At 57.1% G+C, this 26,817-nt stretch overlaps 1 protein-coding gene and 1 long non-coding RNA gene across 3 annotated transcripts; one reads left to right on the forward strand and one right to left on the reverse strand.

The window, feature by feature from the left end:
- Positions 1 to 3,316: 3,316 nt before the first annotated feature.
- On the reverse strand, positions 3,317 to 8,925 carry LBX2 (ladybird homeobox 2). The gene is made up of 2 exons (XM_081207437.1): positions 8,156 to 8,925; positions 3,317 to 4,616 (listed from the first exon to the last, which is right to left on the reverse strand). The coding sequence occupies exons 1-2, from the start codon at positions 8,472 to 8,474 to the stop codon at positions 4,138 to 4,140; spliced, it is 798 nt and encodes a 265-aa protein (XP_081063563.1). The 5' UTR covers positions 8,475 to 8,925; the 3' UTR covers positions 3,317 to 4,137.
- A 75-nt stretch (positions 8,926 to 9,000) lies between these two features.
- Positions 9,001 to 26,134, forward strand: LOC308594429. Of its 2 annotated transcripts, none has more exons than XR_014011470.1 (3): positions 9,001 to 9,262; positions 10,138 to 10,246; positions 25,625 to 26,134. It is a non-coding gene; the product is annotated as an uncharacterized lncRNA (long non-coding RNA). The 2 variants fall into 2 exon arrangements; XR_014011471.1 differs by lacking the exon at positions 25,625 to 26,134 and adding an exon at positions 12,361 to 12,426.
- The last annotated feature ends 683 nt before the right edge of the window (positions 26,135 to 26,817 follow it).

Here is a 26,817-nt window from a genome sequence, read left to right on the forward strand (position 1 = left end):
GCTCTTTCCTGTAGGACTAATTGCAGTCGTTAACAGACAGGTTTACCACACCCACCCACCCTCTATATATAAGTGTCTGGGGACTTCTGTTTCCCTGTATCTGAAGAAGTGGGCATGCACACCAAAGCTGAGGCCCAGAACAACCTGAGTCGGTCTCTAAGGTGCTGTTGTTTAGTGGTTGAGTCGTGTCCGCCTCTCCGTGACCCCCTGGACCAGAGCACGCCAGGCCCTCCTGTCTTCCACTGCCTCCCTCATGCTGGTCGCTTCGAGAACACTGTCCCACCATCTCGTCCTCTCTCATCCCCTTCTCCTTGTGCCCTCCATCTTTCCCAGCATCAGGGTCTTTTCCAGGGAGTCTTCTCTTCTCCTGAGGTGGCCAAAGTCTTGGAGCCTCAGCTTCAGGATCTGTCCTTCCAGTGAGCACTCAGGGCTGATTTCCTTCCGAATGGAGAGGTTGGATCTTCTTGCAGTCCATGGGACTCTCCAGAGTCTCCTCCAGCACCAGAATTCAAAAGCATCCATTCTTCAGCACTCCTGGACCATTTTTTTTTATTTTATAAAATCAATTTATTTGGACTCCTCAGACCAACACAGCTACCTACCTGAATCGGGCAATTCCAAAGGAGGACTTTGAATCTCAAAGGCAAACTCACCAGGGCAAGGAGGGAAGAGTCCCAGAAGCCTCAGAAAGCAAAAGAAAAGTCGAAAACCGCAAAAATGGCCCAGAACAAAAACACCTCGCCCCTCTGCGCTCATAATAACACCATAATAATATAATATATTTATAATAATATAGAACAATATTATTACATATTATAATATATATATATATAATAACTAGAATAATAATAATGATAATAATAATAATAATAATAATAATAATAATAATAATAATGATAATAATAATAGTTTACACTGAATGAGGAGGTAAAGAAGCGGCGAAAGGGGAAGCGCCGCTCCGGGGCAGCCAGACCCGGGAAGCCTCTCTCGGCGGCGGCGGCGGAGGCAACTTCGCCCCGGAGCCCAGGGAGGAAGTCCAACAACGTCACTTCCTCCCTTCCCGGAGGCGTGGCGCGGACGGCCCTCTCTAGCCACGGACAACTCGGAGGGCCTTAACCCCTTCTGGTCCGGCCGCAAAAGCTCCTGGAGGGAACCAGCCGCCCGTCGGAGGGAGGAGCTGGGCTTCTTCTCTGGCGGCCGCATGGCGGGTCCGCGGGTCCGCACGTGACGCCTTCCTGCTAGAGCGCTCTCTCTCTCTCTCTCTCTGCGCCCCACCCGCCCCCGGCCAAGGGTCAGTTTCTGCCCCCTCCCGGGGACCTCGAGGGCTCCCCCTCGCCCCTCACCCAGCCTTCCCTTTGGATCAACTAGAGCCAGGGCCTTCTCGGCTGCAGCTCCAAACTGGTGGAATGCTCTGTCAAAAGAGACTAGGGCCCTGCGGGACCTGACATCTTTCCGCAGGGCCTGCAAGACAGAGTTGTTCCGCCAGGCCTTTGGTCAGGGCGCAGCCTGACTCCCTCCTCTGGCAACCTACACATAATTCTGCTTAATTGGTTGCCATCAATTTGATTTAATTAATTTTTATAATGAATATTTTTAGATTGTGTGATTATTTTACTGATTATTTGATTGTTGTTAGCCGCCCTGAGCCCGGCTTTGGCTGGGGAGGGCGGGATATAAATAAAATTTATTATTATTATTATTATTATCGGGGCTTCCCTCCGTGTTCGCAGCTGGCCCCGCACCTTGCAAGCGGCGACCTTGTTCGACGGCACTCTCTCTCTCTCCTCACCCACCCCCGACAAACGCCAAGTCTCCCTTCCGAGGAGAAGGACCCTCCGCATCTGCAGAGCAACTGGACACGTGTAGAGAGAGAAGGGGGAGGGGTCTGGCCCGACGGGGCGTCCCGCCCCCTCCCGCGGTGGCCGAGGCACGTCCCGCTCATAAAAGGCGCTGTCTGCGGCGCTAGGGAAGGAGGGGGCGGCTGGGCCGGGGTCTCCCCTCGACGCCCTTCCTTCCCCCCCTCCGGAACGAATCCCCCGGCCTTGAAGTGCGACCCATTCCTCTCCAAAAGGCCGGGGGCCGGCCGGGGGTGGGGGGTTCATCATCGCTAACCCCCCCCCCCCGTTAATCAATTGCTCTGCTTGCCTGGCCTCCCCTCGACAGGCGGGGCTCCAATCCATCAGCAGGGCGAATTCACAAACCAGATGGCAGGGCCGGCTCCCAGCGCCTAATTGAATCGTACGGGGCGCAGACACGGCGTGGAGGAGAGTGGGCGGCGGGGGGGGGGGGAGATGGATGGCCGGTGGGGGAGGGGCAGCCCCTCCCCCCCAGCTCGGCTGATGCTCACATAGCGACCCTCCCTCTGCCGTCGGTTTTTTGTTTTATTAAAGATTTTGTTGATTTACAAAAGTGTGCAATGTCTCACTCTCGTGCCCCCCATGTAACATTTTTACAAATCAATTTCATTTGTTGAAACATTGGGAAGAAAAGGGGGGAAAGGTGGCGGGGGGGAAGATGGGTGGGGGTGGGGGTGGGGGTCGGGCTCTGCCGTCGGTTGAAGCTTGGAAAGGATGCCGGATTTTTCTGGAAGGGGGGGCGCTCTCTGCACATGGGCAGGCGCGCTTGGCGACGTTGCATATAAGCCTTCCGTTCGGCGCAGGCCGATCCTAGCGGTCTTCTTTTTAGTTTGGAACATTTTGCGCCGCCTTTCTGCCCCCCCCCGCCCCGTCCCACACAAGTTATTCCCCGTTGAAAACACCCCTAACCCAGAAGCAACGGGAAACTGCGAGCCCCAAGGTCAGTAGAAAAAGGTGGCGGACTCTCCTCGGTTGGACGGCCATCTGTCAGGGATGCTATAGCTGCTGTTTCTGCGTTGGGGGGGGGGTTTGGACTGGATGACCCTCTGGAACCCCTCCCAAATTGACAATTACAGGTCTGAGGCCACCACCCCAGCTGTTCCAACCAAAACCAAATACACCCCAAAGCCCCTCGATTTAGCGGCAAGTCCCCTGCGGGGGCCCCGTCCCCAGCCCCTTTTCCTGTGCTTGAGACAGACTTCGGGGGGGGGGTCTCTGTGGCGACTCCCCTCCACTCGTGGGAGCGTCTTCTCCGCAGGAGGTCCGTCGAGGGTTGATGGTGAGGGGAGACGCTCCCGTTTTCTCATGCGACACCGCCCTCGCCCACCTTCCGTCCCTCCGGGACTGCCCGGTTCCTCATTCGGCCTTTCCCTTGAAAGTTTGTATCTCAGGCTCCCGGATCCCCCCAGTGCCCCCCCCACCTGCCCCAGTTCTTCTTAAACTGGAACCTGGCATCGTCATCTGGTGTGTCCTTTTATTCAAAATATATACACGCACACACGACCGAGAGAACCGGGAAACTGAGGGTGGGGTGGGGGTGCGCGAAAGGCTGGGGGAGCTGCCCCCACCCCAAACTGGGAGGGAAGGAAAGCCCCCCTTCCCTAGAGGGGTGGTTCCTCGCGGAGTCGCCAGAGCTCCAGGCCCAGCCGTCGGGGGCCCCTTTTGGAATGTGCTAAATGCGGCCTTCCCATAATACACGCCCCCCCCCCCTACCACAGTCCCCTGTTTCCTCCGGGTGGGTCTCCCAGTCTGTACTCACGGAGGAAAGGCAAACAGCAAGGACACGGGGACGGGGGGGGGGGGAAGGAATCGAGATCACAGCAGGGACCAAACCACGACTGAAAAATAATGATAATAATAAAATTAAATGATTTTTTTAGAAAAAGAAATTGCACCAAATCTTCCACGCCGGTGACCGAAGGAGGAGGACGGGGTGGGGTCATCTGGGGCCAGAATTAGGGGGGTGGGTCTGAGGTGCAGGCAGGGATGTGTCGGGCAACGCATGGACGACATGCAGGGCGGGACGGGGCAAGGGGTGAATGGACGGGGCGGGCGGATCAAGATGGAGGGAAATCGGGGTGAATGGAATCCTGGGGCGTCAGGGACTTGGGGTGCAGGACGTCGAAAGTGGGGCCTCTCTGTTCTTGGGCTGGGGCGCCTTCTCAAGCCCCTTTGCTGGCGGTGAGGCGGGAGAAAGAGAGGGAGGTACGGGGTCCGACGGTTCAACCCCCCCGTCCCTTGGTTCGATGCTGGGGGAGCGGGCTGGCCCCGCGCGAGGCTCTCAGTCCCCCACGTCGATCTCCTCGTCCTCGTCCTCGCCCTCCTCGTCGTCGTCGTCGTCCTCGCCGTCGGAGAAGGGGTCCGTGGCGCGGAGCGAGGCGCCGGGCGAAGACGGGGGCGAGGCGCGGGGCAGGCTGCCCCCGCGGGCCCGGGCAGGCTGGGGCTGGGGCTCCAGCTCGGGCATGCTGGCCAGCTTCTCCAGGGCGGCCGGGGGCAGCTTCTTGAGCGACTCGACGTCGGCCTTCATCTCCTCCAAGTCCCGCTTCAGCTTGGCGCGCCGGTTCTGGAACCAGGTGATGACCTGCGCGTTGCTGAGGCCCAGCTGCGCCGCGATGTGGTCCCGGTCGGCGGGCGACAGGTACTTCTGGTAGAGGAAGCGCTTCTCCAGCTCGTAGATCTGGTGGTTGGTGAAGGCCGTGCGCGACTTCCGACGCTTCTTCGACTGCTGCCGCGGCCCGAAGGCGCCCAGCGGGTCCCGGCCTGCAGAGGGAGGCAGATGAGAAGGATTCGCGGTCAGCCGCCCCCGCCGGGCATAAGGGCCAGCGTCCCCCATCCCGCACCTGCCCTGCCCGGTCTGGAGTCGCCAAAGAACCTGCAGCCGTCGGGGGGACTCCAGAGCTACCCCACCAGGGCTGGAAGGGTCGCTTCCTCTGCCTGGAGGCCTGGCAAGGCCTCTCGCTATCCCTTCTGCTGGGGTCGGGAGAGACCTCTTCCCCTTGGGCGCAGGAAAGCGTGAAAGTGGCCGCAGGGCGAGACCCGACGGTAACCGAAACCCAGCGAGCGCAGTGGGGGCGCCCGGAGAACGACGGGCGACTTCTATCTTAACCTCCCCGCCCCGAGGCTGAAGCGCGGAGCGGGAAGCCCAGGGTGCTAGCGGGACGCGGAGCGTCTTGGAAAACCGACGGCCTCCCTTCTCTCCCCATTCAGTCAGGCGGACCCAGTTCTCGGGGGATGGAAGGGCGAGTGAAGGAGCACAAAGAGGGACTGTGCTGGGCGGCCGCCCTTCTTCAAAGGCGTTGATAACATTTTGTTGAAAACCAGACTCTGGGAAGCGCCGGCCATTTGCTCGCACGACGAAGCAAAGGCGGTCAAGGCGCCGACCTTTGTCCCAAAGAACTGGGCTGGCGGGGGGGGGGGGCAGAGAGAGAGAGATGGATGTTTGGCACCAAACTAAAATTTGGAACAAAATTCCAGATCAAGGAATAATTGCTACACTTTTATCCTGAAGTGAGGGTGGGGATAATAATAACAATTTAATAATAATAATAATAATAATAATAATAATAATAATAATAATAATAATAGTAATAGTAATAACAGCAACCGCATAGCAGTGATTCTTTCTTTCTTCGTCCTGACTGTGTGATGGGAAAGGAGAGCGAAAGTCTCCTGCTTCTATTTTCCCATTTCTCCTTTCCACCTCTCAGAAAGGCGCGCAGGAGGCAGGAATGAAACCAAATGGCTGTTCTGAAGTGCGGGACCCTTGACCTCAGCTGCTGGCGGGGCAACCCTCTGGCCGCCCCCTGGCCGCCGCCGAAGGACAAGAGGTCTTCCTCCCCTCTCGGCCCGGACGAGGACCTTAAAGCCGAGGGAGTGACGAGGCCAGGACTGCCCGAGACTAGGCTGCGGTTGAGCCCGCGCGAGGGCCCCGTCTAGAATTAAAACGATTCGGCCCACAGCAGAGAAGCCGGACCCCTCCAGGAAGGCCTATTACCTCTCGCAGAATTAATCCGTTTGGGTGAATCCACAGGATCAGGCCCTTCTCTTCAGGATGGGCTCATCCAAACTAATGGCTCCTTTACACTAACTGCGCGCTGCGCTCAAATCCTGCTTTCCTCTATCGACTATTTTCGCAAATGCTGCTCAATTTTCCCTTTCCCAGGCCTGAAATCCGAATTTGTACACGTGAACTGTTTGAGCGTCCCGGGAATACCTTAGAAAAGCGTCATTTGTGAATGGTGGGGTGGAAAATGGGACAGAAATAGAAAGTAAACCCATTTCCATGCGCCGGAATTTAATTTCAATTTAATTTATTGAGATTCTGTTCCGACGCATGATTTGCACTTCAGCTGGGGGAATTGCAAAAAGGTATTAAACTGAAAGTTTGAAAGCGCCCTGAAAAAAAGAGCAACAAACCTGGATTTAAAATGGGTTTAAATTCTCTTTCTGTCCCATTTTCCACTCCACCATTCACAAATGACGCTTTCCTAAGCTTTGTTGTTTCACGATTAGAAGGAAAACACCCGCCGCCTCCCTCGCCCTTGGCCAGTCAGAATTTTGCCTGAAGGGCGCCGAACGGGCCCTGGTGAGGCCCGGCTAATTTCACAACGCAGGAAAAAAAGAGAGTTTCCCGGGTTCTTTGGGAAAAGAGGAACTCAAATATTACCCATTTTGGCGCGGGGAGAGAGGCGTTTGAAACATGCTCCCTCACATTTATATTAAGTTGAAATATGGTTTTGGGGAATTGCAAGCAATTTAAGCTGAAAGACTGGCGAGGAACATCCACCCAAGAAATATGGGAAATTGTAAAATATAAAGAATATGAATTAATATAATTGATTTGAACTAATTACGTAATGTCCGATTGCGCCTCTCCACGCGGCTCTTTGGGTACCTTTGAGAAGCGAGGAGAAGGAGGGTCAGGGGCCTTCACTCGCTTTTTGCCCAGGGCACAATTGGGGGGCTGACTATTCCGAAGCGTGGCTCAGCCAGGAACAACCTTCCCAAATTCGGGGCTCTGGCGGAAAATTGTTTGCTCGCCTGAAAGGTTTTTAGCCGCGGCGACGACTGGAAGGCCCAGCTCCCCGGAAAAGTGGAGGCGAAACGTTGTCTCTCACTCTCAGTAACATTTTTTAAAAAGAGGGGTGGTAGAATCCTTTGAGGAACCGGATGTTAAACGGCGGGCTTTTTTGTGGGATGGGGGCCCGGGCAGGGCTGTGCCCACTTCGATTATCCGGCCGTTCTCCAACCGGCTCGATTCCCGGATTTCGCTCCTGGACACCGGAGCAAACGGCCCGGAACAAACTAGCGCGTTTCCCTTTGTGGTTTAACGCGATTCGGGGCCGTTTTTCGGCGTTCATCCTTCTGCTAATTTGAATCGAGAGTGTCTCTCTGTGTGTTGCAGGGGCGGGAGGGGGGGGGTCACTTTACAGAAGCAGAAGGCAGAATTAAATCGCAGTCGTGTGAAACCCAGCAAGGAGAAATTATCGCGCGCGGTAAACGAACCCAGCCGCCGCCACAAACTTGAGCACCCGCCAGAAACGAATTCGCGCCGTTTGGGCCGGTGGAATTTTTCTTTCTCGTCCGGCGGGACCGAAAGAGAGAAAACGGTCTAGTTTTGAAAGACCCAACGCGGCAGCCATTTGCTGTCCTCGGAGCGCAGGCGGTTTGTGCGTCGGTTCGCGGTCTGGACTGACTCTGCCCGTCAAGTGGAGCCGGCGGGACAGATAAACAAATCCACGCCGCTGACATAATATTGACTTAACCGGCTGCGGATTCTGCGGGGCAGGAAAAAAACGATTAGAAAGGCCAAAGGGGAGGAAGCGGCGTTGGCGTTGGGGGGACCCTGTGGAAAGAGGGCTGGGCGGACCAGCCCTTCGCCTCCGACGCCGCTAGACCTCCGCATCAGGATTTCCGAAGGAAAGCGGCGGATGAGTCTCTTCCTCGCCTCCGGGAGCCCTGCGCTTTTCTCGGGAAAGCGGGGGCAGCGGCGGCGGCTCCTTGGGACACCCGCCAGCCCCGGAGGCGGCTCCTGGGCTTCCCAAACCGCGGAGGAGGTTCCGAGCCTCGCCCTTCGCTTTGCCCGAGAAATCTCCGGACAGGGGAAGGGCCGCCGCTTCCTTCGCTTCGCAGCAGCGGTGGTGGGAAGGTGGCCCCCGGGTGCCGCCTCGTTACCGAGCCTGCCCAAGCCCCGTGGCCGAGAGCCCCCGAGGAGGTCCCCCCTCGGAGCGGAAGAGGCAAGCGCGGCCCTCCGCCGCCCCGCCGCCGCCTCTCCTCTCCCGCTCGCCCCGACCCCTTACCTTCGGCCGCCTGAAGCACGTTCACCTCGAGCCCCTTGAAGGTCTTGCTGGCCAGCTCCTCGAGGGCGCAGAGCGGAGAGGCGGGCGCGGGCACGCCGCTGCGGGGAGGTCCGGCCGAGCCGGCGACCTTGTCCAGCAGGCGGGCGGCGGGGGCTTTGCGCGCCGAGGGCTTGCTGAGGATGTCCTCGATGCTGAAGGGGGTCAGCGGCTTGTTGGAGTTGGCGGGCGGCGGCAGCTGGTCCAGCGGGCTCCGGCGCCGCTCCTCGGTGGCTGGCTGAGGCAGCGCGGGGGCCGCCTTCCCTTCCTTAGCGGAGGTCATGGCCCGCGGGAAGGAGGCGGGAGGGAGGGGGAGGGAGCCCCCCAGCTTCTCCTGGAGCAGGGATGGGGCTCAGCACCCCCTTGGGGTCATGGTGCTGCTGCTGCTGCTGCAGATCCCCCGGCGTTGTTATCTCTGCGCGCCAGCCGCTCTGAGCCGCCCCCTCCAGCTTTGAGCGCGGAAGCTCCTCTTCCCCCCCCCCAACCCCGCTGCCCGCTGGATCCGGGCCTAAGAGTAGAGCGGCGCCGCACAAGGGCCCCCCCGGCCCATCCCCCTGCCTGGCCTTGCCCGGCGCGGCTTGGGGAGGGGGCGTCCCGTCGGGTCTTCCTTGCCTCTGGCCGCCGGTGAGCCCGTTCAGTCCTAGCCAAGTCCGCCCGGGCGCTCCAGCCTTAAAGACGCACAGGCAGGGCCATCAATTGGGCACCCGGGTAGGAGGAGCCAGCGCGGAAGTGTTAGCAAAGTTTCAGAGGGGGGAGCGAGTGGGGGGGGACGCGGGGAGGGGAGGGGGTCCCCGCTTCTCCGGCCGGCCGCCTTGCAGAAGCGGCCACCGCCCGGCGGCTCTGCCTTTGCTCGCAGGCCTGCCTGGGGGCTCCCTCGGCTCCACCGCTGAGCTGGCGGCCCCGATCCCGGGAGCAAAGAGGCGTCGCGGGAGCGGCTAGGCCTGCGCCAGGGCCCTGACCCGACAGCTTCTCCGGCTCCCCAAGCCGAGGACAGCTTCGGCTGTGAAGCAGCGCCTTCCGGGCTGGCCCCTTCTCGACTTATCGCGCTGGGCCTCGCCTCTCCAGCTCCCGGTATGTGTGCTCCGCGGTGGTCCCCGCTCCTTCCAGACCCTTCCACCGCCCCCTGCCAAACTGGCTGTAGATGCAAGAAGGGCAGCTGTGGTGGGCGATAGAGGACCCTGCCTCCCCCTGAGGGGCTCATCTCTGGCAACTGTCTTAAGCTGCCGCAAGTGTCTCTGCTCAAGGAGCCCCCTGAGTTTTGGCATTGTCTCTTCGCCCCCCCCCCGCCTCTCTCCAGGAGCTTTATGGAGCCGCCTGGATCGGGTCTGCTTTGGAGGAGGGGAGCCTTCCTTGACCAGCATGTGGGGCGCCCTTTGCGGCCTTTCCCTCTGGAGAGATAGCCACGCTCCCTCTAGCGCAGTTCCTAATCTCCAGTCGCCCTTCTGTGGCGAGGATTCTTCCGAGCCGGGTTCTTCCGGGCCCTTCCGGCTGCTTCTCCTTCGGGCGGCGGCGACCCTCCAGCTAAACACCCCTCGGGGGTTTGTGGCAGCCTCGCTTATTGTTCTCGGGACTCTGGTTTTAGCTCGCCGCGCAATTACGCGCAATTGCAGCGCCTTCACCAGCTTGGCGGCCCCGAAATAGCCCCGCGGGGACTTCGGGGAGAGGTTTCTCTTCCTCCAGAGCCACGGAGGGTTTTCCTCCGCTTGGTGTAAGGGAAAGGAAGGAAGGGAAAGGCAGACTTCGCACCCCGCGAGAGCCACGCCACGCTCTCCTTCGCGGGCGCACGGAATTTTGTTGCTGCCGCAATTGTTGAAGATGTGCTTTGTTATTACTATGACTATTGTTGCTACTGTTGTTACTATTAGTAGTAGTACAATCAGTAGTACTCTTTGTAGTAGTACTATTATTCGTGCTATTACTGCTATTATTATCTTGGGCACCCTCAGGTTCCCCTCTCGCTCAGCGCCGGCTCCGGCTTGTTCAGCGGGCGTCCTCGACGTGCGTGGCCCGTAGGATCCGAGACGCTGCCCAGAGGAGCCGCTGGCTCCGCTCCAGGTTTGCCCCTCGCGTCTCCCTGTGTGCCCTACGGACCCTCCTTCCCCACCCTTCGTGGCCAGCTTGGGGTCTCCTTCCCCCTTCCCGGCCCTCCACCCTCCGGTTCTTCCCCTGCGCTCTTGGGAGGGAGCCGACTCGCTGCCCCGCCCGAGGTGCAGGGCGGCTTCGGCGGCGTCCCAGGTTCTCTGGTGGATCGGGCCCTCCGGCTGCTTGCCTCGCCGCCTGCGGCCCAGCTGGGCGCTCCGCTAGGCCCCTTCGCCACCCCCGCCTCTAATGCAAGGCAGACGTGCAACATCCCCGTAAAGGGAGCCATAAAAAGCGGCTCCCCCCCCAAGCGCTGTAAAGAGCATTTCAAAGCCCCCTGCGGGCCGCCTGCTGGGGAGGGGAGTCTGTAGACAGGCTGGGCGGCCCCGACCTCCCCCCGACGGCTAGCCCGGCCTCTCCGGAGAGAGGGGCCTCCATGGGGTTCCCCACTCCCCTCCAGGATGCACCCCGACTATTCTAACCCCCCCTCGACTGCCTGGAGTTTTATAGCCTCCCCAGTTCTAAATGGCCCATAAAAGCGCCGCGTCTGGGAGTGATTAAGGCCCGCAGCGCGGGGCTTTGGGCAGGTTTTGAGTTTCACTGCCCGGACCGGCCGTAAAAGCCTCATACAAATAGCTCCATGATCCCGCACGCTTGTAAACCCCCCCCTCCTTCCCTCCCTCCCTCCCAGCCTGTCCCCCTCCACAGCCAGCTGCTGAGAGGCCAGGCCCGTCCTGTCCAAACCTCGGGTTCGCCTGTGCGCAAAGGGCTCCCGGTGGACGCGCAACGAGGGCCCCTGTAGCCGGTCGGACTCGGCCGGAAGGAGGCACAAGACCCCCGGGAAAGCCCACAGCGCAAGCAGCAGAAAAAGAGGGAATGGGGGCGGTATCTCTGAAGGTTACGGGGTGGGGGAGGGCAGGAAAATCCCTTCCCTCCCATCTACAGCCCAAATGTAGGCGCACAATCATATAATTGGAGAGCTGGAAGGGACCTCCGTGGGCATCTAGTGTAACCCCTTGCAATCCCGGAAGCGCAACTAAAGAATCCTGGACGGAGGGCCACCCGACCTCTGCCCGGAGGACTTCGCCAATGGGCGGAAGAGAAACGGAACATGGACATCAATATATCCCAGAGCCATCTCACACCTCCGGAGGTAGCGCGAAAGGCCCAGGAGAAGCTGGCAGCGCTCGCCACGGGCCGTCCGCATTCCGCTCGCCTCCCGCATCCGCCCTGTGACCGACTTCCACCACCTTCTTCGCCGCAAGCCAATCCATGGCACCTCCTTCGGTGTGGGCGAGCGATATCTGGGAAAGTCCTAAGAGAGTCTTTCGTCCTACGAGCCCTAGTCTCTGCCCACACCGAAGGTCAGAAGAGGCCGGAGGAAAGAAGGAGGAAAGGGCGGGTGCGTTCACACGAGACACGGCAAAGCACTTGTGGGGGGCCTCTCTGGCTGTGTGAACGTGGCCAGTTGCCCCCGGGCATCTCAGAGCCAGCAGCTCCTCCAATCACCCTGAAAGGCGACCATAAGACGCCTGTTAGCTAGAAACCCCGCAAGATTCAGAAGTCGCCTTTTGTTTCCCCCTCCCTTCACAACAGTCATGGGGATAAAAGTGGCCCTGGGTTTGTGACAGGAAGGTACAACCTCCGCGGGGCAGAATGCTCCTTCGCATGGTAATCGCCGCCCCGCAAGAACACCGTCTAGACTAGCCTTCAGACGTTCAGCTTACAGGCCTGGAGCACGAGGGTCTCTGAGCCTCCCTCCTCGCCGGCGAAGGCACTGAAGGCCCAGCCTCCTCGCGTGTCGGGCGGCGGAGCTGCGGGCCAGATCTGTGAACGAGGTTCGGACGCGCTGCTTCCCAGTCCCGCGGTCCCCGCTGCCCGACCCCGCATCCTGGCGGCCGGGTGGAACAGCAGGTGTGAGGCGCAGGCGGCGTCCTGCCCTGCCCGGGCCTGAGAAAAGCGCTGGCGGCCGGGTGGTGGCTGCTCGGGGCCAGCCCAGGAGAGCCCCCAAGCAGGGCCAGCTCCTTCCCGGTTGGAAAGGGGTCCTCTATCGTCTCTTGGTCCCTTATTTAATCTTTTGCTTCTTTTAGGTTAACACAGAACAAAGGAAACCTATAGAAGATAAATATTTGGAAAGTTAGAAGGAATCTGTCAGGTAAGGGGTGCGGTACGCTCTTTGTAGAGCTGTAAGGGTTCGGAAAACCTTTTTTTTAATTAAAGAAATAAAATTGTCAGCTGCAACCCCAATAAGGCAGTACATCCCCCTCCGTTTTTCCGGTTGCATTTTCTTCTCGGCCCAGCCTTCAAAGGGGAATCGGGCCCGATCCTGCCCGGGCTGTCGGAGCGCCTAGATTGTCTGTGGCTGAGGTTCCGCTCCTTTTGCCCGAACCCGGTCGGTCTCCTACTCCCCATTCCCCCCCAAGAAACCTGGAGACGGGCTCCAGACTTGGCCAGGCCCCAAACCACCCTTCGGCGCCATTTCACGTCGGAGAAAGGTCTCTCGGAGATCATTGTAACCGTCGCGCGCAAAGCCACGTACCCCCAAAGCCCAAGAATGAAAGCAGGAGCTCCCCCGTAGAATCATCTCTGTATTGGGGGGGGGTGCAATGCAGTGTGGTGGGGGGGCTCCTCTGCCCAAAGACACCCCCCATGGTTGGGATCAGGCCCAGCGCTTACAGCAGGTGAGGAAGCTCCTCCCGCGGACCCCAAGGCTTCCACCCCGAATAAATTCGCTTCTTGCGTTAGAGCCCCCCCCCTCTATAGTCCCCCCGCCCTGTTAAAAGTTTTGCCCCATCCCGGAGCCGAAGTGGTTAAGCGCAGCTGTCACTCAGCGCCTGGCGGGCTGCGCGCCCCTCCGCTCGGGGGCCTTTAATCCCCGCTCGCCGTGATAGATGGGCCGTTTACACGAGCGATTAGGAGCGGATGGAGCCCGCCATGGCCACAGCCGCGCGGGCGGGCGGAGGGGGGGGCGGCGGCTCGGGAGAGCGCCCCGCCAGATGGTGACTTTCATGTCGGGACAATCCCCAGCGCGTCGCCTCATCTGCTTTTGCTGAGGGAGGGGAGCCTTTGGGAGGGTGGGGAATGAAAATCATTGGGATCGGAACCGGGGGGGGGGGCTGATTTGGTGTGAAGGGACCGCGAGAGTAAGCGGGAGGACGGGGCATTGTCTCCCGGGCGGGGCGCTCCAGGTTCCGGCCTCGGTCCATTCCGGAGTCGATCCCGAAGGGGCTCGCCTTCCCTTCCCAACTGGCGAAACTCCCTTATGGTTTCCGGACAATAGGGGCGGGAGGCGCCTTTGGAAAGAGAGGACCCCCCCCCCAATCTGTCGCGCCAGGGGAGCCTCCCTCGCCGCCCCTCGCGGGTTCCTTCCAAGCGGATTTGTCTAACTTGGCTCCGGGATTTCAGCGAAGCCCCGCGGAAGTCTGGCAAGCGCCGCCGGCCGGGTTTTCTCCCTTTGGTCCTTTCTTAATTGCTTTCCCTTTCCGTAGCTCACCCCTCTCTCAAGACCGCGCTAAGCCGCAGGAGTGAAAACGCGCCGGGCCTTCCCTCGCCTGCTCCTTCCTCCTGCCTTCCGAGAGTCCCCGGAGCGAGACCGGAGGCAGCTGGGAGGCGCATCGTTCCTGGCCGCCAAAGGCTCCGATCCCAAGACTTCTCCGAGCGGGTGGGTGACGGTCAGAATACCGTCTAAATGCTTCTTCAGCCAGAAGCGCACTGGATGCAGAAGAACCGGCCAAGCCCCATCAAGCGGCTTACACGACGCGGAAGGCGAGGCGGCTCCTGGCGCAGAGATGCGCAGCATCAGTTCTGAAAGGCAAACGCTATTTTCATTTGCATCTGTTGCCGCAGAAGTGGGTTCCTGGAGATCCCGATGCGGAGCGAGGAGAGTGGAAGGCCGCTGACCCGAAACTGGGGAAGAGAGGCGCTCCATCTGGCGAGGAAGGGAGGTGCGGAAGTCCCGCGGGCGGCGGAGTTTTGACGCGGAGCCAGGAAGGAGGGAGCCCGCAGCCGGGGCTACCGCTCCTCCGCCGCCTCCTGTCCTCTCCTGAGAGGGAGCAGGGAAAAGCACCCCAAAATCTCGTCCAAGGTAAAGCCACCCAAAGCGCAAAGTCTACAAGTCGCCCTCGCTCCCGCTTCCCCTCGCCAGCCGTGCGCCACTTTACCGTTGCCGAAAAGACGTGCGGACGTTTGCAACGAAATGCGAGAGAGAGAAACGCGGCGTTGCCGGGCTGGCCACTTGCTCCGGGGCCTGCAGTCGCCGGCTCCCGCCCGCCTCCCCGGCTGCAGTCGGACATGCTTGGCCATTCTGAGCCTCTCGCCGTTTCCGTAGGGCGGCGAATGGCCGGGCGCAGCGGGGCCTTTCTCGTCTGGGCGCCGTGACCAAATCCATCCCCTCCTTTGGCCGTTTACCGGCAAGCTGCTCTCCCGGATTCCACTCAGGGTTTCGCCTCTCTGCTTTAGCGCCTTTATTGGTTTTCGTTTGCCTGTTTTTAACGTAGCTGGTTTTAAAAAGTTGGCGCCTGGAGCGTCTTGGTTGACAAGGCGGACTAAGAGGTTTTTTTATCCGCCAGCGAAGCCAGAGGCCTGGAAGGGCTGCCTGGCGCACGCCGGATAAATCATTTCTCCGACGGCGCGCGTCTGTTTGCTGCAGTGGGGCCTTGGAGGCTGGCGAGGGGCCCTTGCCCAGTGAGTCGGGGCCTGTTCGCCGGTGGCCCCGATCCCTTCTGTCCCTGGTTCCACAGAGCTCCTCTTAGCCGTCTTATCTCCCTCCTTAGCACTGACAATCCGTCGGTCGCCGCCTCCCAGTCCAGCGCCCGAACCTCCCTCGGCGCCTCTGCGGGAGGAGAGCTGTGGGCGCGGGTGGCGCGCAGGATTTGACTCGGGACTCCTCAGGGACAGCCCAGGGGAGGCGCTCTGGGAAAGGCAGGCCCAGGAAAGATCTAAGCCACAGCGGAAGTCCCGCTCGCCCGGGGTTGCCTCTTTGCTAGCCCTACAGCAAAGGAAACGGGCTTGTTGGTTTGTTTGTTTGAAATTAGACTCTGCTTGATTGTAAAAAGCCTCAAAGTGGTTTATAAAAATAACGAAAAATAAAATTATCGATAAAAACAGTTATAAGCAACATTCGAAAAATTAAAACCACACATAAACTAAAATCAGATGAAAACAAACACCAACATTTTACCTGAGTAGGTTTGTCTAAGCAAGGATGCGTTTAGCCGGCGCGGAATAGAGCGCAGGGAAGGAGCCCCCCTGCTGTCAACCGGCAGGGAGTTCCAGAGGACAGCGCTGCCACACTAAGAGATCGACTTCTTACGAGTGAGGAACGGGCATTGTCTGGCACCCGTCATAGGGCCAGATCCACAGTTCTTCCAGACTATTGTTTTTTATGTATGTATGTATGTATGTATGTATGTCCTTACTACATTTATATACATCTCTAAATTCCAAGGGGCTCCAGGTGGTTCCATGGTTCTTTTCCTCACAACAACCCTGTGAGGCGAAGAGATGGTGACTGACTCCAAGGTCTCTCTAGCCATTATGCCACACGGGCTCTCAGCTGTGGTCCAAATAGCTCAGTGTTGTCCACCTCCCTCTGTTTTCTCCTCACAAGAACCCTGTGAGGGAGGTTAGGCTAAGAAACAGGGACTGTCTCTTGGTCACCCAGAGCTTCGTGGCTGCCTTTGAGCCGCGATGCCTCTGCTCTTAGCCCAGCGCTCGGACCAGGAAGTCTCGCTGAGACAAAGGACCTCAGTCGACAGAGAAGCCCCTTTCCTCCAAAGCGTCCGCGCCTCCTCCGGCTTCTGTCTCGCCGCTACAGCTGAGGCCACAACACAGCGGGGAGTCTTTAAGGCCCCACCCGATGCATCTGAAGCACACAAAACCTCCGTTGCAGGGGGGGTGGACTAGATGACCGTTTGGAGCCCTTCCGACTCTACAATCCCGCGATTGCATGAAAGCCTGGTGCCATAATGAAGGCGCAACAGACCCCCCCCTTTTATTTTCTGCAGCAGACTAAGGCGGGCGCAACCTCTGGAAGAAAGAGGCGTCTTCGCTGCCCTGGCGTTATACGGGGACTCGGGGCGTGTTCGCAGGGACACTTCAACCTGCAAGGAGAGACAAATGCTCCTCCTGCCCTCCCTGGTTCCTCCCCGCTCCATGCCTCGTACAGACACTCCCCCCGCGACCCCCCCCCCGCCGCCGCCCTGCACACCGTCTCGCATAATGCCCTGTGACACGCACCAGGAAATTGCTGCAGAGGGAAATCCTTGCAGGCCCCCATCTCATTCTCAGCAGGTCTTGCATCTCTCTCTCCCCCCCCCCCCCGTTCTCCTTCAGCATCTTCCTCCCCCCCCCCCCACTGCCAGCTTATCTGGGGCGTTGACAGGGAAATTGAGTTAAGTGATGGAGAAGAAGAATGTGCTGGGGGGCGAGCAGCTCCATCGCAGGCCTTTAGATGCGTGTGTTTGTGCGCGCGCCTGCGCGTGTGCTAATCTCAGTTGTCAAGAGCGCGAGGACTAGCTGGGCTCTGCAGCCACTTAAGTGAAGGAAGGAGCGCCTCGCGAAGAGCAAGACGCCGTGGAAGGGCCCCTGGATCAGGACGTTTTTTTAACAATGGCTCTTGACTTAATTCTATATAAGCGATATTATGTGTAACCTTAGCTTTAGGCTGCCGTGTGGATGCCCCGTTGGAGCTGGAAGGCGGGCAAGGTGTAAACGGGAGCGGGTGGTGCTGGGCTTGCCGATCAGAAGGTCAGCAGTTCTAATCCGCGGCGACGAGGTGAGCTCCCGTTGCTCCGTGCCAGCTTCTGCCAACCTAGCAGTTCCAAAGCACACTAGTGCAAGTAGATAAATAGGTACAGCTGTGCCAGGAAGGGAAACAGTGTTTCCGTGTGCGCTGGTTTCTGTTACGGTCCCGATGCACCAGAAGAGGTTTAGTCCTGCTGGCCACATGACCTGTCTGTGGACAAACGCCGGCTCTCTTGGCCTGAAAAGCAAAGCAAGATGAGGGCCGCACCCCATAGTCGCCTTCCACTGGACTTAACCATCCGGGGTCCTTTCCCTTTTTTACCTAAATGGTTAAACAAGCAAACTTGTCCCAGGGATTGTGGTGGGGTGTGTGGAAGGGGATAGCCTGAGAAAGTGGTGGAAGGGGTGGGATTGGGGCCAGGAGCAGGAGAGGCTAGGTGCCTTCGAGCTGGGGTGGAGCTGGAGGGGTTTCATGAAGTTGGCCTAGAGGCATCACCTTCTGTGGGGTGTGAAACACGGAGCAGTCAAATACAACATTCCTAGAGTGGACATAAAAAGGGGATGTCTGGACCAGCCAGTCAGAACTTCCGCTTTCCTCCTGGGCTGGGACAAACTTCCTCTACATGTGACCAGAGGTGGGCGTGACCTCACGTGTGCAGGTAAGAAAATCGAACAGGGGAGGCAGCCATCTCTCTCTCTGACTCCATTCCTTGAAGTAGCAACATCTCCTTAGCCTAAGAAGCTCTCTCAGCTAAGAGAGGACAAAGAAACTATGGTATCTCCTTATGGGATAGATTCCATGTGTATACATTTTGTAACCTAAGTCTGCCTTCTGGGATCCTTCTGTGTACAGAATGTGAGTAAACTATTTTATATACTTTTATACAAGACTGCGTCGTGTCTATTCTTTTTAAGAGGGAATAAAAGGGGAATTACCAGGAAACTTATTTTAGAGGCTTATGCAAGCCTGGCAAAGACGTTATCCGCTGTGTAAGTTTAAAAGGGGAATGTTACTCTGTTAAACTGTAGAACTTGTTAACACAAGTTGGGAAGGATATAATTAAACAATATATCCTCTCCTGCCTCCATGAACATTCCCACACCTTCACCCCCTCCAGCGAAAGGGTCTCTGCCACCACTGTGACTCCACTGCCACAGCCCACCCACGTCAGGGGCTCCCAGGAGGGCTAGAATGGTGCTAGCTGTGATTCAGCCTCGGTCCTGTATACCTGAAGGAGCGTCTCCACCCCCATCGTTCTGCCCAGACACTGAGGTCCAGCTCCGAGGGCCTTCTGGCAGTTCCCTCATTGCGAGAAGTGAAGTTACAGGGAACCAGGCAGAGGCCCTTCTTGGTGGTGGCTCCCGCCCTGTGGAACGCCCTCCCAGCAGATGTCAAAAAGATAAATACCTACCTGACATTTAGAAGACATCTGAAGGCAGCCCTGTTTAGGGAAGTTTTTAATGTGTGACATTTTAATGTATTTTTAATCTTTGTTGGAAGCCTCCCTGAGTGGCTGGGGAAACCCAGCCAGATGGGCGGGGTACAAATAAATTATTATTATTATTATTATTATTATTATTATTATTATTATTATTATTATTATTATTATTCCTGCATTGCATGGAGTTGGACTAGACGACCCTTTGGGTGCCTTCCAACTTTACAATTCTATGATGGCTCTTCACTGGAAAACTATCATTATTTGCAGGTGGTTTTCCATAGCATGATATAATAATAATAATAATAAATAATAAATTTTATTTATATCCCGCCCTCCCCAGCCGAAGCTCAGGGCGGCTAACAACAATCAAATAATCAGTCAAATAATGACACAATCTAAAAATATTTCATTATAAAATTAATTAAATCAAATTGATGGCAACCAATTAAGCAGAATTCTGAGCAGGTTGCCAGAGGAGGGAGTCAGGCTGCGCCCTGACCAAAAGCCTGGCGGAACAACTCTGTCTTGCAGGCCCTGCGGAAAGATGTCAGGTCCCGCAGGGCCCTAGTCTCTTGTGACAGAGCATTCCACCAGTTTGGAGCCGCAGCCGAGAAGGCCCTGGCTCTAGTTGAGGCCAGCCTAACCTCTCTGAGGCCTGGGACCTTGAGGATGTTATTATTTGCAGACCGTAGGTTTCTCTGTGGGGCATACCAGGAGAGGCGGTCCCGTAGGTACGAGGGTCCTAGGCCGTATAGGGCTTTAAAGGTTAAAACCAGCACCTTAAACCTGATCCTGTACTCCACCGGGAGCCAGTGCCACTGGTATAATATATGTGATCTTGGATGCATGCCTTGAGCATGTGCAGAGTGTATTTGCCTCATCACCCAGGAGTGTCAGCCTCACACTCACCCAGCGTCCGGGATTTGAGGACAAGGATTCCAGGCCAAGAGGGTGTGGCCCCCCTCTCCCTCTCAAGTGACTCCAAGGGGGGGGGTGGCACCCCTGGAAGCCATCCTAGTAAGTCTAAGGCAGAGGGCACTGGCCTGCAGCCTGCAGCTTCTCTGGCCACCAGGAGCCCTGGGCCTCAGGGGCAAGTGAGCCGAGGCTGGCAGGGGCAGGTGGTCCCTCACAGCTGCCCACGCCCCTCCCCCTGCTGTGATTGATGGGACAGATGCAAGCAGCCCTGGGACTCCATCCAGCTGCTGTGCGCATGATGCTGGAACTCCTGTCTACCTCCCTCCCCCCTCACTTTGATTTGACAGCTATGCAAAGGGGCTCTAAAGCCCCAGCACATCTGGCTGGCATGGCCCAGCCGCTTCCTGCGTGGTCTCCCAGGCACAGAGTCCTGGCCGCACCCAGAGCAGCCAGGTGCCCACCAACAGACATGTTGGGGCATGTGCTGCGCCCTCCATGTGCTCACATGCTCCTGCCGGCATCCCTTTGACCTTTTGGCATATGTGATGTTGATGCCTTAGACCTCCCTTGGACTTGGCAATGGGAGCACTTGGCAGTGTGGCTGGAAAGGGGCAAGAGGATATGTGCCCACACTAATTCCTGGGTGATCCCCTAGACAAGGTTAAACACACATGGTGTGAAAGACACATGGGTGGGTGTGTGGGTGTTTTTGTGTGTGTGTGTGTGTGTGTGTGTGTGTGAGAGAGAGAGAGAGAGAGAGAGACATTGATTCAGATTGAATGGGAAGGTGGTTGGTGTGCCTGAAAGATGTAAAAACGTTATCTGGGTCAGGAAGGAGCTTGTGTGAAGCCAAGCAGGAAGGAAGTTGCGATTTCATAGAATGGTAGAACTGTAGAGTCAGAAGGGACCCTGAAGGCCAACTCCTGCAATGGAGGAAACACAGCAAACAAAACCCTTTTTTTTGGGGGGGGGGTTGCCCTGCAAAACAAAAAAGCAAAAGGACTCCAAGAATGCATGCAATGAGCTCGTTTTAGATGGATTAGGCCCCCTTTCAACTTATCAGGGGTGCTGCCCAACAGGACAAATGTTAAGGATGGTAGGAGAGGATATATTGTTTGGATATTATCCCTCCTCACCAGTGGCGTAGCATGGGTTGTCAGCACCCGGGGCAAGGCAAGTGATTTGTGCCCCCTAGCCCGTGGATTTGCGCCCCCTAACCCGTGGATTTGCGCCCCCTAACCCGTGGATTTGCGCCCCCTAACCCTAACCCCCAGATGTTGCGCCCGGTGCGGCCGGCCCCCCCTGCACCCCCCACGCTACGCCACTGCTCCTCACAAACTTAGAATCCTTTAATTAAGCAATCCAGTCTGGCTTGTTCCTGGTAAATCCACCTTTATTCCCCTCTTAAACTAACAATAACACAGCACAATCTTCTTTAAAAGTAAGAATAATGTTTTACTCACATTCAGTTCACAGCAGGAATCTGAAGGCAGGCTTTACCTTGTGGCTACAGTGAAAAGAAGCCTGGGCTACATCTCAGACTTTCTGCTTGTGGGCTCCATCCTGTGTGAAGATTGAGCCATGCGCTGGCTAAGAGCCAGGAGAGCAAGAGACCAAGAGAGAGGTGGTTGCATGGCCAGCCCTTTTACCTGGTCAGCTAGGGTCACGCCCATCCACCTGGTCACACATGGGGGGTGGGGGTGGAGATCCAGAGCAGGTATGACAGGAAGATCTCCCTGCCTGGAGCCACATTCCCCTGGGTGTCCATTCCAGGCAACAGGAAAAGGTTGTACTTGACTTTTCTGCATTCCACAACAACCACCAGAAGGTGTAATTTGAGACAGGGCTCAGCAATGCAGGCACTCCTGAACATGCAAGGGGTGCCTCTGGGTATGTGCAGAGTTCCTCTGTCTTGTGGCTTAGCTTCACGTTGCTGGTCACAAGACAAAGGCACTCCAGTCAGAGATCTCGACCCTGGCACCCCTCCTTTGGGAGAAGAGTAGTGGTAAATGAATGGGTACCACACATCCCTTCTGTCTCAGGGCCCCATCATGTCCCAGCTAGTTACTGAAGGATGCTGAGGTTTGCCAAGCCCATAAGCAGAAAATGCTCAGAAATTTCCTATCAACAAATAAATAATAAAACCCCAACATTGTGTGTCTGTGTGCTTGTGTTTGGCTGTGCATGTTAAAGACTGCTTCAATTGGAGCACGCATGTTCATGTGAATTGCCGTGTGTGTGTGTGTGTGTGTGTGTGAGAGAGAGAGAGAGAGAGAGAGAGAGAGAGAGAGAGAGGGAGAGAGAGAGAGAGAGAGAGAGAGAGAGAGAGAGATCCATTTCATTTCTTCCATTTTTCTCCTACTCTGTCTTCCACCAGCTGGCTCCCAAAGAGATTTCCCATAATGAAATAATCAAATTCAAATACAACAAAAGCACATGGCTTGTGTGTCAGAGCAACACCCACGGGGCACGCAGTGTTGATTAGGTAGGTATACTCGCTTGCGCCTGTGCGGAGCTGTTCCCGTGACGCGCTGCTGATTGCCTCCTTGAGGAGCGCGGAGGTGCTTTGCGTTTATCTTTCTCTGTATCTTTATGGTGGGGGGTGGGGTGGCCGCAGGACCCTTGTTTGATCCCTCTATTATATAGCTTCTGAGATCAGTTTGGGGGAAATGGGGAAGGAACACCCCCCCGCCTGAAGTAGCCCTGAAGAGTCACTGGCCAGGCAGAGGAGAGGACACAGGAGCATGGACAGAGAAATTGTTGTTTAGTCATTTAGTGGTGTCCGCCTCTTTGTGACCCCCTGGACCAGAGCACGCCAGGCCCTCCTCTCTTCCACTGCCTCCCTCATGCTGGTCGCTTCGAGAACACTGTCCCACCATCTCGTCCTCTGTCTTCCCCTTCTCCTTGCGCCCTCCATCTTTCCCAACATCAGGGTCTTTTCTATGACCTATGAGCTATATGACCCATAGCTATGAGCTATGCCGTGCAGGGCCACCCAAGATGGACAGGTCATAGTGGAGAGTTTTGACCAAATGTGATCCACCTGGAGCAGGAACGGGCAAGCCACTCCAGTATCCCTGCCAAGAAAACTCCATGGACAAGCACAGAGAAATAGTCTTATGCATTTTAAAGATAGTTCCTGGGTTATGTCTGGGCTAGCCTTATATCTTACCACATGAATAAAAACCATTTAAAACAACAGTGAAGGATTTAAATACAGTACTTTCAAAGCTACTCATGTTTCTCAATTATTTATTAGTTATTATTATTATTATTATTATTATTATTATTATTATTATTATTAAATGTCTAACCCGATTTAAATAATTCTTCTACCTCATCTTCTGAAGACCTTTTGGAACAAGACAGTTACACACACCAAGGCAGGATGGAACCCATCAGGGGACGAGGATGGAATTGGTTGCCAGCTAGTTCCCAGTTCCTCATTCTTAGGAAAGGTTCAAGCAGAACTCAACAAGAACAGCCAATAATCTTTATTTTATTTAGTAATTTATTAAATTTGTATTCCACCTTTCAGATCTCAGGGCGGTTCACAACATAAAAGCACAAAATATGTGGTAGAAAAAAGTCCAAACACAGACAGAGACTAACAAACCCCTTCCTTCATCTTTGGCTATGTCTCATATTTCCATAACGGGAGGTGGGACTCTTGTCAAGGCCACATCAGCTTTCAAGATGCTCTAAGGAGGGGTGTTCTGAAGATGAGACCGTTGACAGGCTGGGCTCCACAGGGGGGGCTCGGTGACCTCCTGGCCCCTCAGCCACCTGCAACAGAGGAGCAGAAGCCACCTCAGGAGCCACAGAGTCTAAACTTCTCCCCCTGTCCCCAGGCCCTCCTCAGGTCTGCTCCATCTCTTCCTCCTCCAGCCGCAAACCTCGGATCTCAGTGTGCAAAACTGTCCTTCTCCCGCTGCTTTCAGGACCGGGCAGCCTCCCTGGGGGGCCAGGAGACGAGGCCTGTGAAGCACCCCAGTCTCTCCGAGGAGGAAGGACTCAGCTGAGGGCAGCATCCCAGCCCTTTGGCAGAAATCTATTTCCGTTACTTCGAGGTCAGAGGAGAGGAAGGGGCTGGTATCTTCCCAGGACTTGCAGGTGATTCTGCCCTTTAGATGGGGGGGGGGGCGAGGTGTGTGTGTGTGGGGGGGTATAAACCAACTACAGGTAACTAAAAATAAGTATGGATTGGGTCCACAGTCGGAGGCAGGACGTGCTTTTGAATGGCTGGGAAGCGCAGGCGAGGAGAGTTCGGCTGCTGCTGCGCTCAGGCCCCGCTTTGGGGCCTCAGTCTGGCCACTGGGCGAGCAGAGAAGTGGGAGAGAATCCTAGAGTCGGAAGGGACCCCCAAGGGTCATCTAGTCCAACCCCCCCCCCAGCAATGCAGGAATCACAGCTAAGGCAGAGAAGGCCGGGGCTGGCCTTGCGCCTTGTTCTCCGCAGGTGCTGTCTGCAAGGATCGGATCCTGGGCTGCGGCTGAAACCAGCCTGAAGGAGCCCGTCTCAGTCTCCCTTCCCTGCCTCGCAACCGCGGCTGCTTTGCCGACACGGACGTAGTGTCTGTTCACACGTGTGTGTTGACTCCTAGGCACCTCGCAGCCTTTGAGGCCTCATTTGGCTAGAAGTGGAGAGCGGTGGGGAGGAGCCACTCCAAGCCCCGTTTGTCCTTCCCAGCGTGACCCTCCCGGCAGATGGTGCGGGAGGGGGCGTCCCGGAGCTCCCATTTGCTCGCCCGCCAGCGCGCAGCTCCGAGCACCCGGCGGGGCAGCCATGCAGCTGCGGCGCATTTCCGCACAGGCCTCCTCCCTCGGTGCCAACGGCGCGACCCTCCCCGCCCCCCGCTCATCTATTATTTAGCGGCTCCATTTCAATAATGCAGATCTGGCGGGTGTAATTCAATTATGTCCCCGAGCCGGGGGGGCTCGGGAGGGCCGCGCCTGTTTTCGGATGGAAATTGCTTCCAAATGAATTTCCCTTTAATAAGGGGAATGGCTGGGCGCAAAATTAAGCTGTCAATAAGACGGCGAGGGAACAGCAGGCTTCGGCAAAGACAGCCGCTTTCACGCCTTCCGAGGCTGCGGAGAGGCCAGCGGGGTCAGCGGAGACGAGCGGCGGCTTTGATCCCGGCTCCTCCGCAGCGCCGGCGGGGAATTCCCCCCGGCGGCTCTGGGACAGCCCAGCGCAGCCCCCCGCCTCCCCCTCCGCCGGGCCAGGAGCCGAAGGGGCTCTCCACTCTGCGCCAGCTAGATAGCAAGGAATACAGGAAGGATACTGAATCAGACCACCAGTCCATTTAGCCCCATACTGTCTGCACTGACTGGCAGCTACGGCTCTCCAGGATTTCAGGCAGGAGTCTCTCCCAACCCCACCGGGAGATGCCAGCGAGCACTGGGCCCGGGAGCTGCTGCTGCCTAGCTTCCCCAAAAGGCTCTGCCCGGCTCCTTTCCGGGGCCCCTGGCCAAAGCAGGCGACACCTGCCCGCCCCTCCGCCCGTGAGGTTAGGCTCAGGCGGATAGCATCTGTGCCGGGGCGCAGCAGGCCCGGGACCGGCTTTTCCTCTCCCTGGCGCGGCGGCGATTCTGGGCTCCGGCTCTCCCGCCAGCACAGCCGCTCCTAGCAGCGGAAGGCCCATGACCCAGGCCCACCACTCGGGGGTCTGCACCAACTCGCTCCCACAGGAGGCAGTGATGGCCAACACCGTGGACGGCTTTGAGAGAGGATCCTGTAGATTCCTGGAGGTTATCCACGGCCAGGAAAGCTGCGCGCTCTACCTTCACAGCTGAAGACAACGGCGCTTCTGAAAGCCTCTTGCCGGGATCCGCAGGAGCTGCGAGGGCTCGTGCGCTCAGATCCTGCATGCCGGTTTTTCATAATGGGCATCTGGCTCACTAAGCGATTTCTGTTCTCATCCTTAAGCAAAGTTCTTAACCTGAAGCACTATTTCTGGGTTAGCAGAGTCTGTAACCTGAAGCGTATGTAACTTGAGGTGCCACTGTATTTTATTTTATTTCCTGCGCTCTTGCCCACGCCCTGCTTGGTGGAACTGGGGGGCGGGCAGAAGTCTTGGAGTCTTGCCCCCACCCCGCGCCTGACAGCCGCACCCAAACCCCAAACGCCTTTGGCTTCTCATCCGTTTTATTTGTAATGCGCAACTGAGTGTCTCGCTATTTATTCGCCCTTAATTTTGTTGAACGTTGTTTACAATTTTATTGTTCTAATGCACTTTCTTTTTTGACAGTTGGCTAGTTAATATCCTCCTTCTTTTGCAGAAGGGGAGCGAAGACGTAAAGGGGTTCCCTGACAACTCCCCCCCCCAAAAAAAAAAATCTACGGCGGAACAAGGCAGGACCTGAATTCCCTTGGCACAAGGAAGGGCTTGGAAGTGTCTAAGAAGCAGGCAGGCGGCCGACCCGAGGGGACTTGGCCTAAGAGGGTGGGTGGTAGTCGCGATGTTTGTTGTCCTCGTTAAACTGGGGCGGGGTCTCTGGTGTAGGTCGGCTGCTTCCCCAGATCCCTTCCAGACCCAGTCGCGGCTTCTTGTTCTGCCCGCGCTTGCCGCGCGCAAAGGTCCCCTGAGGAGCTCAGTGCTTAAACAGCCAAAGTCCAGGTGTCCTAAATTATTGTGACAAGACAGGACCCGATCCACCGCGACTGCTGCTAGACAAGCCCGGTTGAAAGGAATGGGGTCGTGTACCAATAGGTCCCGCCCCCCAATTCCAGGGTTGCATCTTTCTGGAGGGGTCGGTCCCCGGAGTGGAACCAAATCAGCGTGAGGCCAAGCGCTTCGAAGATTCAGATTCTCCTTAGAGAAACCTTTTCCTTCCTCGAGAACCCAACAGGGGTGAAGCCGGGTCAGTTCAGCCGTGGCAGACGCCTCGCCGGCCTTCGTGAGCAACAGTGAAGCCCGAGGGGTGATCCTGAGAGAAGCCAGGCCGCCCCTCATAAAAGTGGCTTATAAACTCAACACCTTGAACTGCGTCCAGAAACAGGCCGCCCAGCAAAAGCGGGGAGGGAAGGAGGGAGCGAGCAGGGGGCGAACACGTCCTGGGGTGCGGAGATGCTCCTGCTTCGAGGGCGGTAGCAGCGCGGAGTTGTGCGCTCCCGGCTCGCAGGGAGATCCTCCGCCGCCTGGGTTTCAGGCTGCGCCGGGCGCGCATCTCTTGCAGACGGCGCCTGCTAGGAAACAAGCGCCAGGCCGCAGCCTTCAGACGGCGCGTCTATCTCCTGCGGATCTGCTGGCTGCAGTTGGCTCCTGTTTGCTTAATTGTTCGTCGCATTAATATGCCAACTTTTCCTCCTAGGAGCCTGAGGTGGCGCACACAGTTCTCCCCACCCTCAAGGAATTCCCACAACAATCTTGCGAGGTAGGCTGAGAGGCAACGAAGGTCACCCGGGAAGCTCCATGGCCGAGTGGGGATTTGAACCCTGCTC

The sequence above is a fragment of the Podarcis bocagei genome, assembly GCF_964188305.1.
Source record: "Podarcis bocagei genome assembly, chromosome: 9".
Taxonomy (NCBI): Eukaryota; Metazoa; Chordata; class Lepidosauria; order Squamata; family Lacertidae; genus Podarcis; species Podarcis bocagei.

Bases quoted from the DNA above. Each gene is read 5' to 3' on its own strand.
- LBX2 (XM_081207437.1), bottom strand. From the start codon at position 8,474: ATGACCTCCGCTAAGGAAGGGAAGGCGGCCCCCGCGCTGCCTCAGCCA. The intron at 4,617-8,155 runs GTAAGGGGTCGG...CTCCCTCTGCAG, and splicing joins CGTGCTTCAGGCGGCCGAAG to GCCGGGACCCGCTGGGCGCC.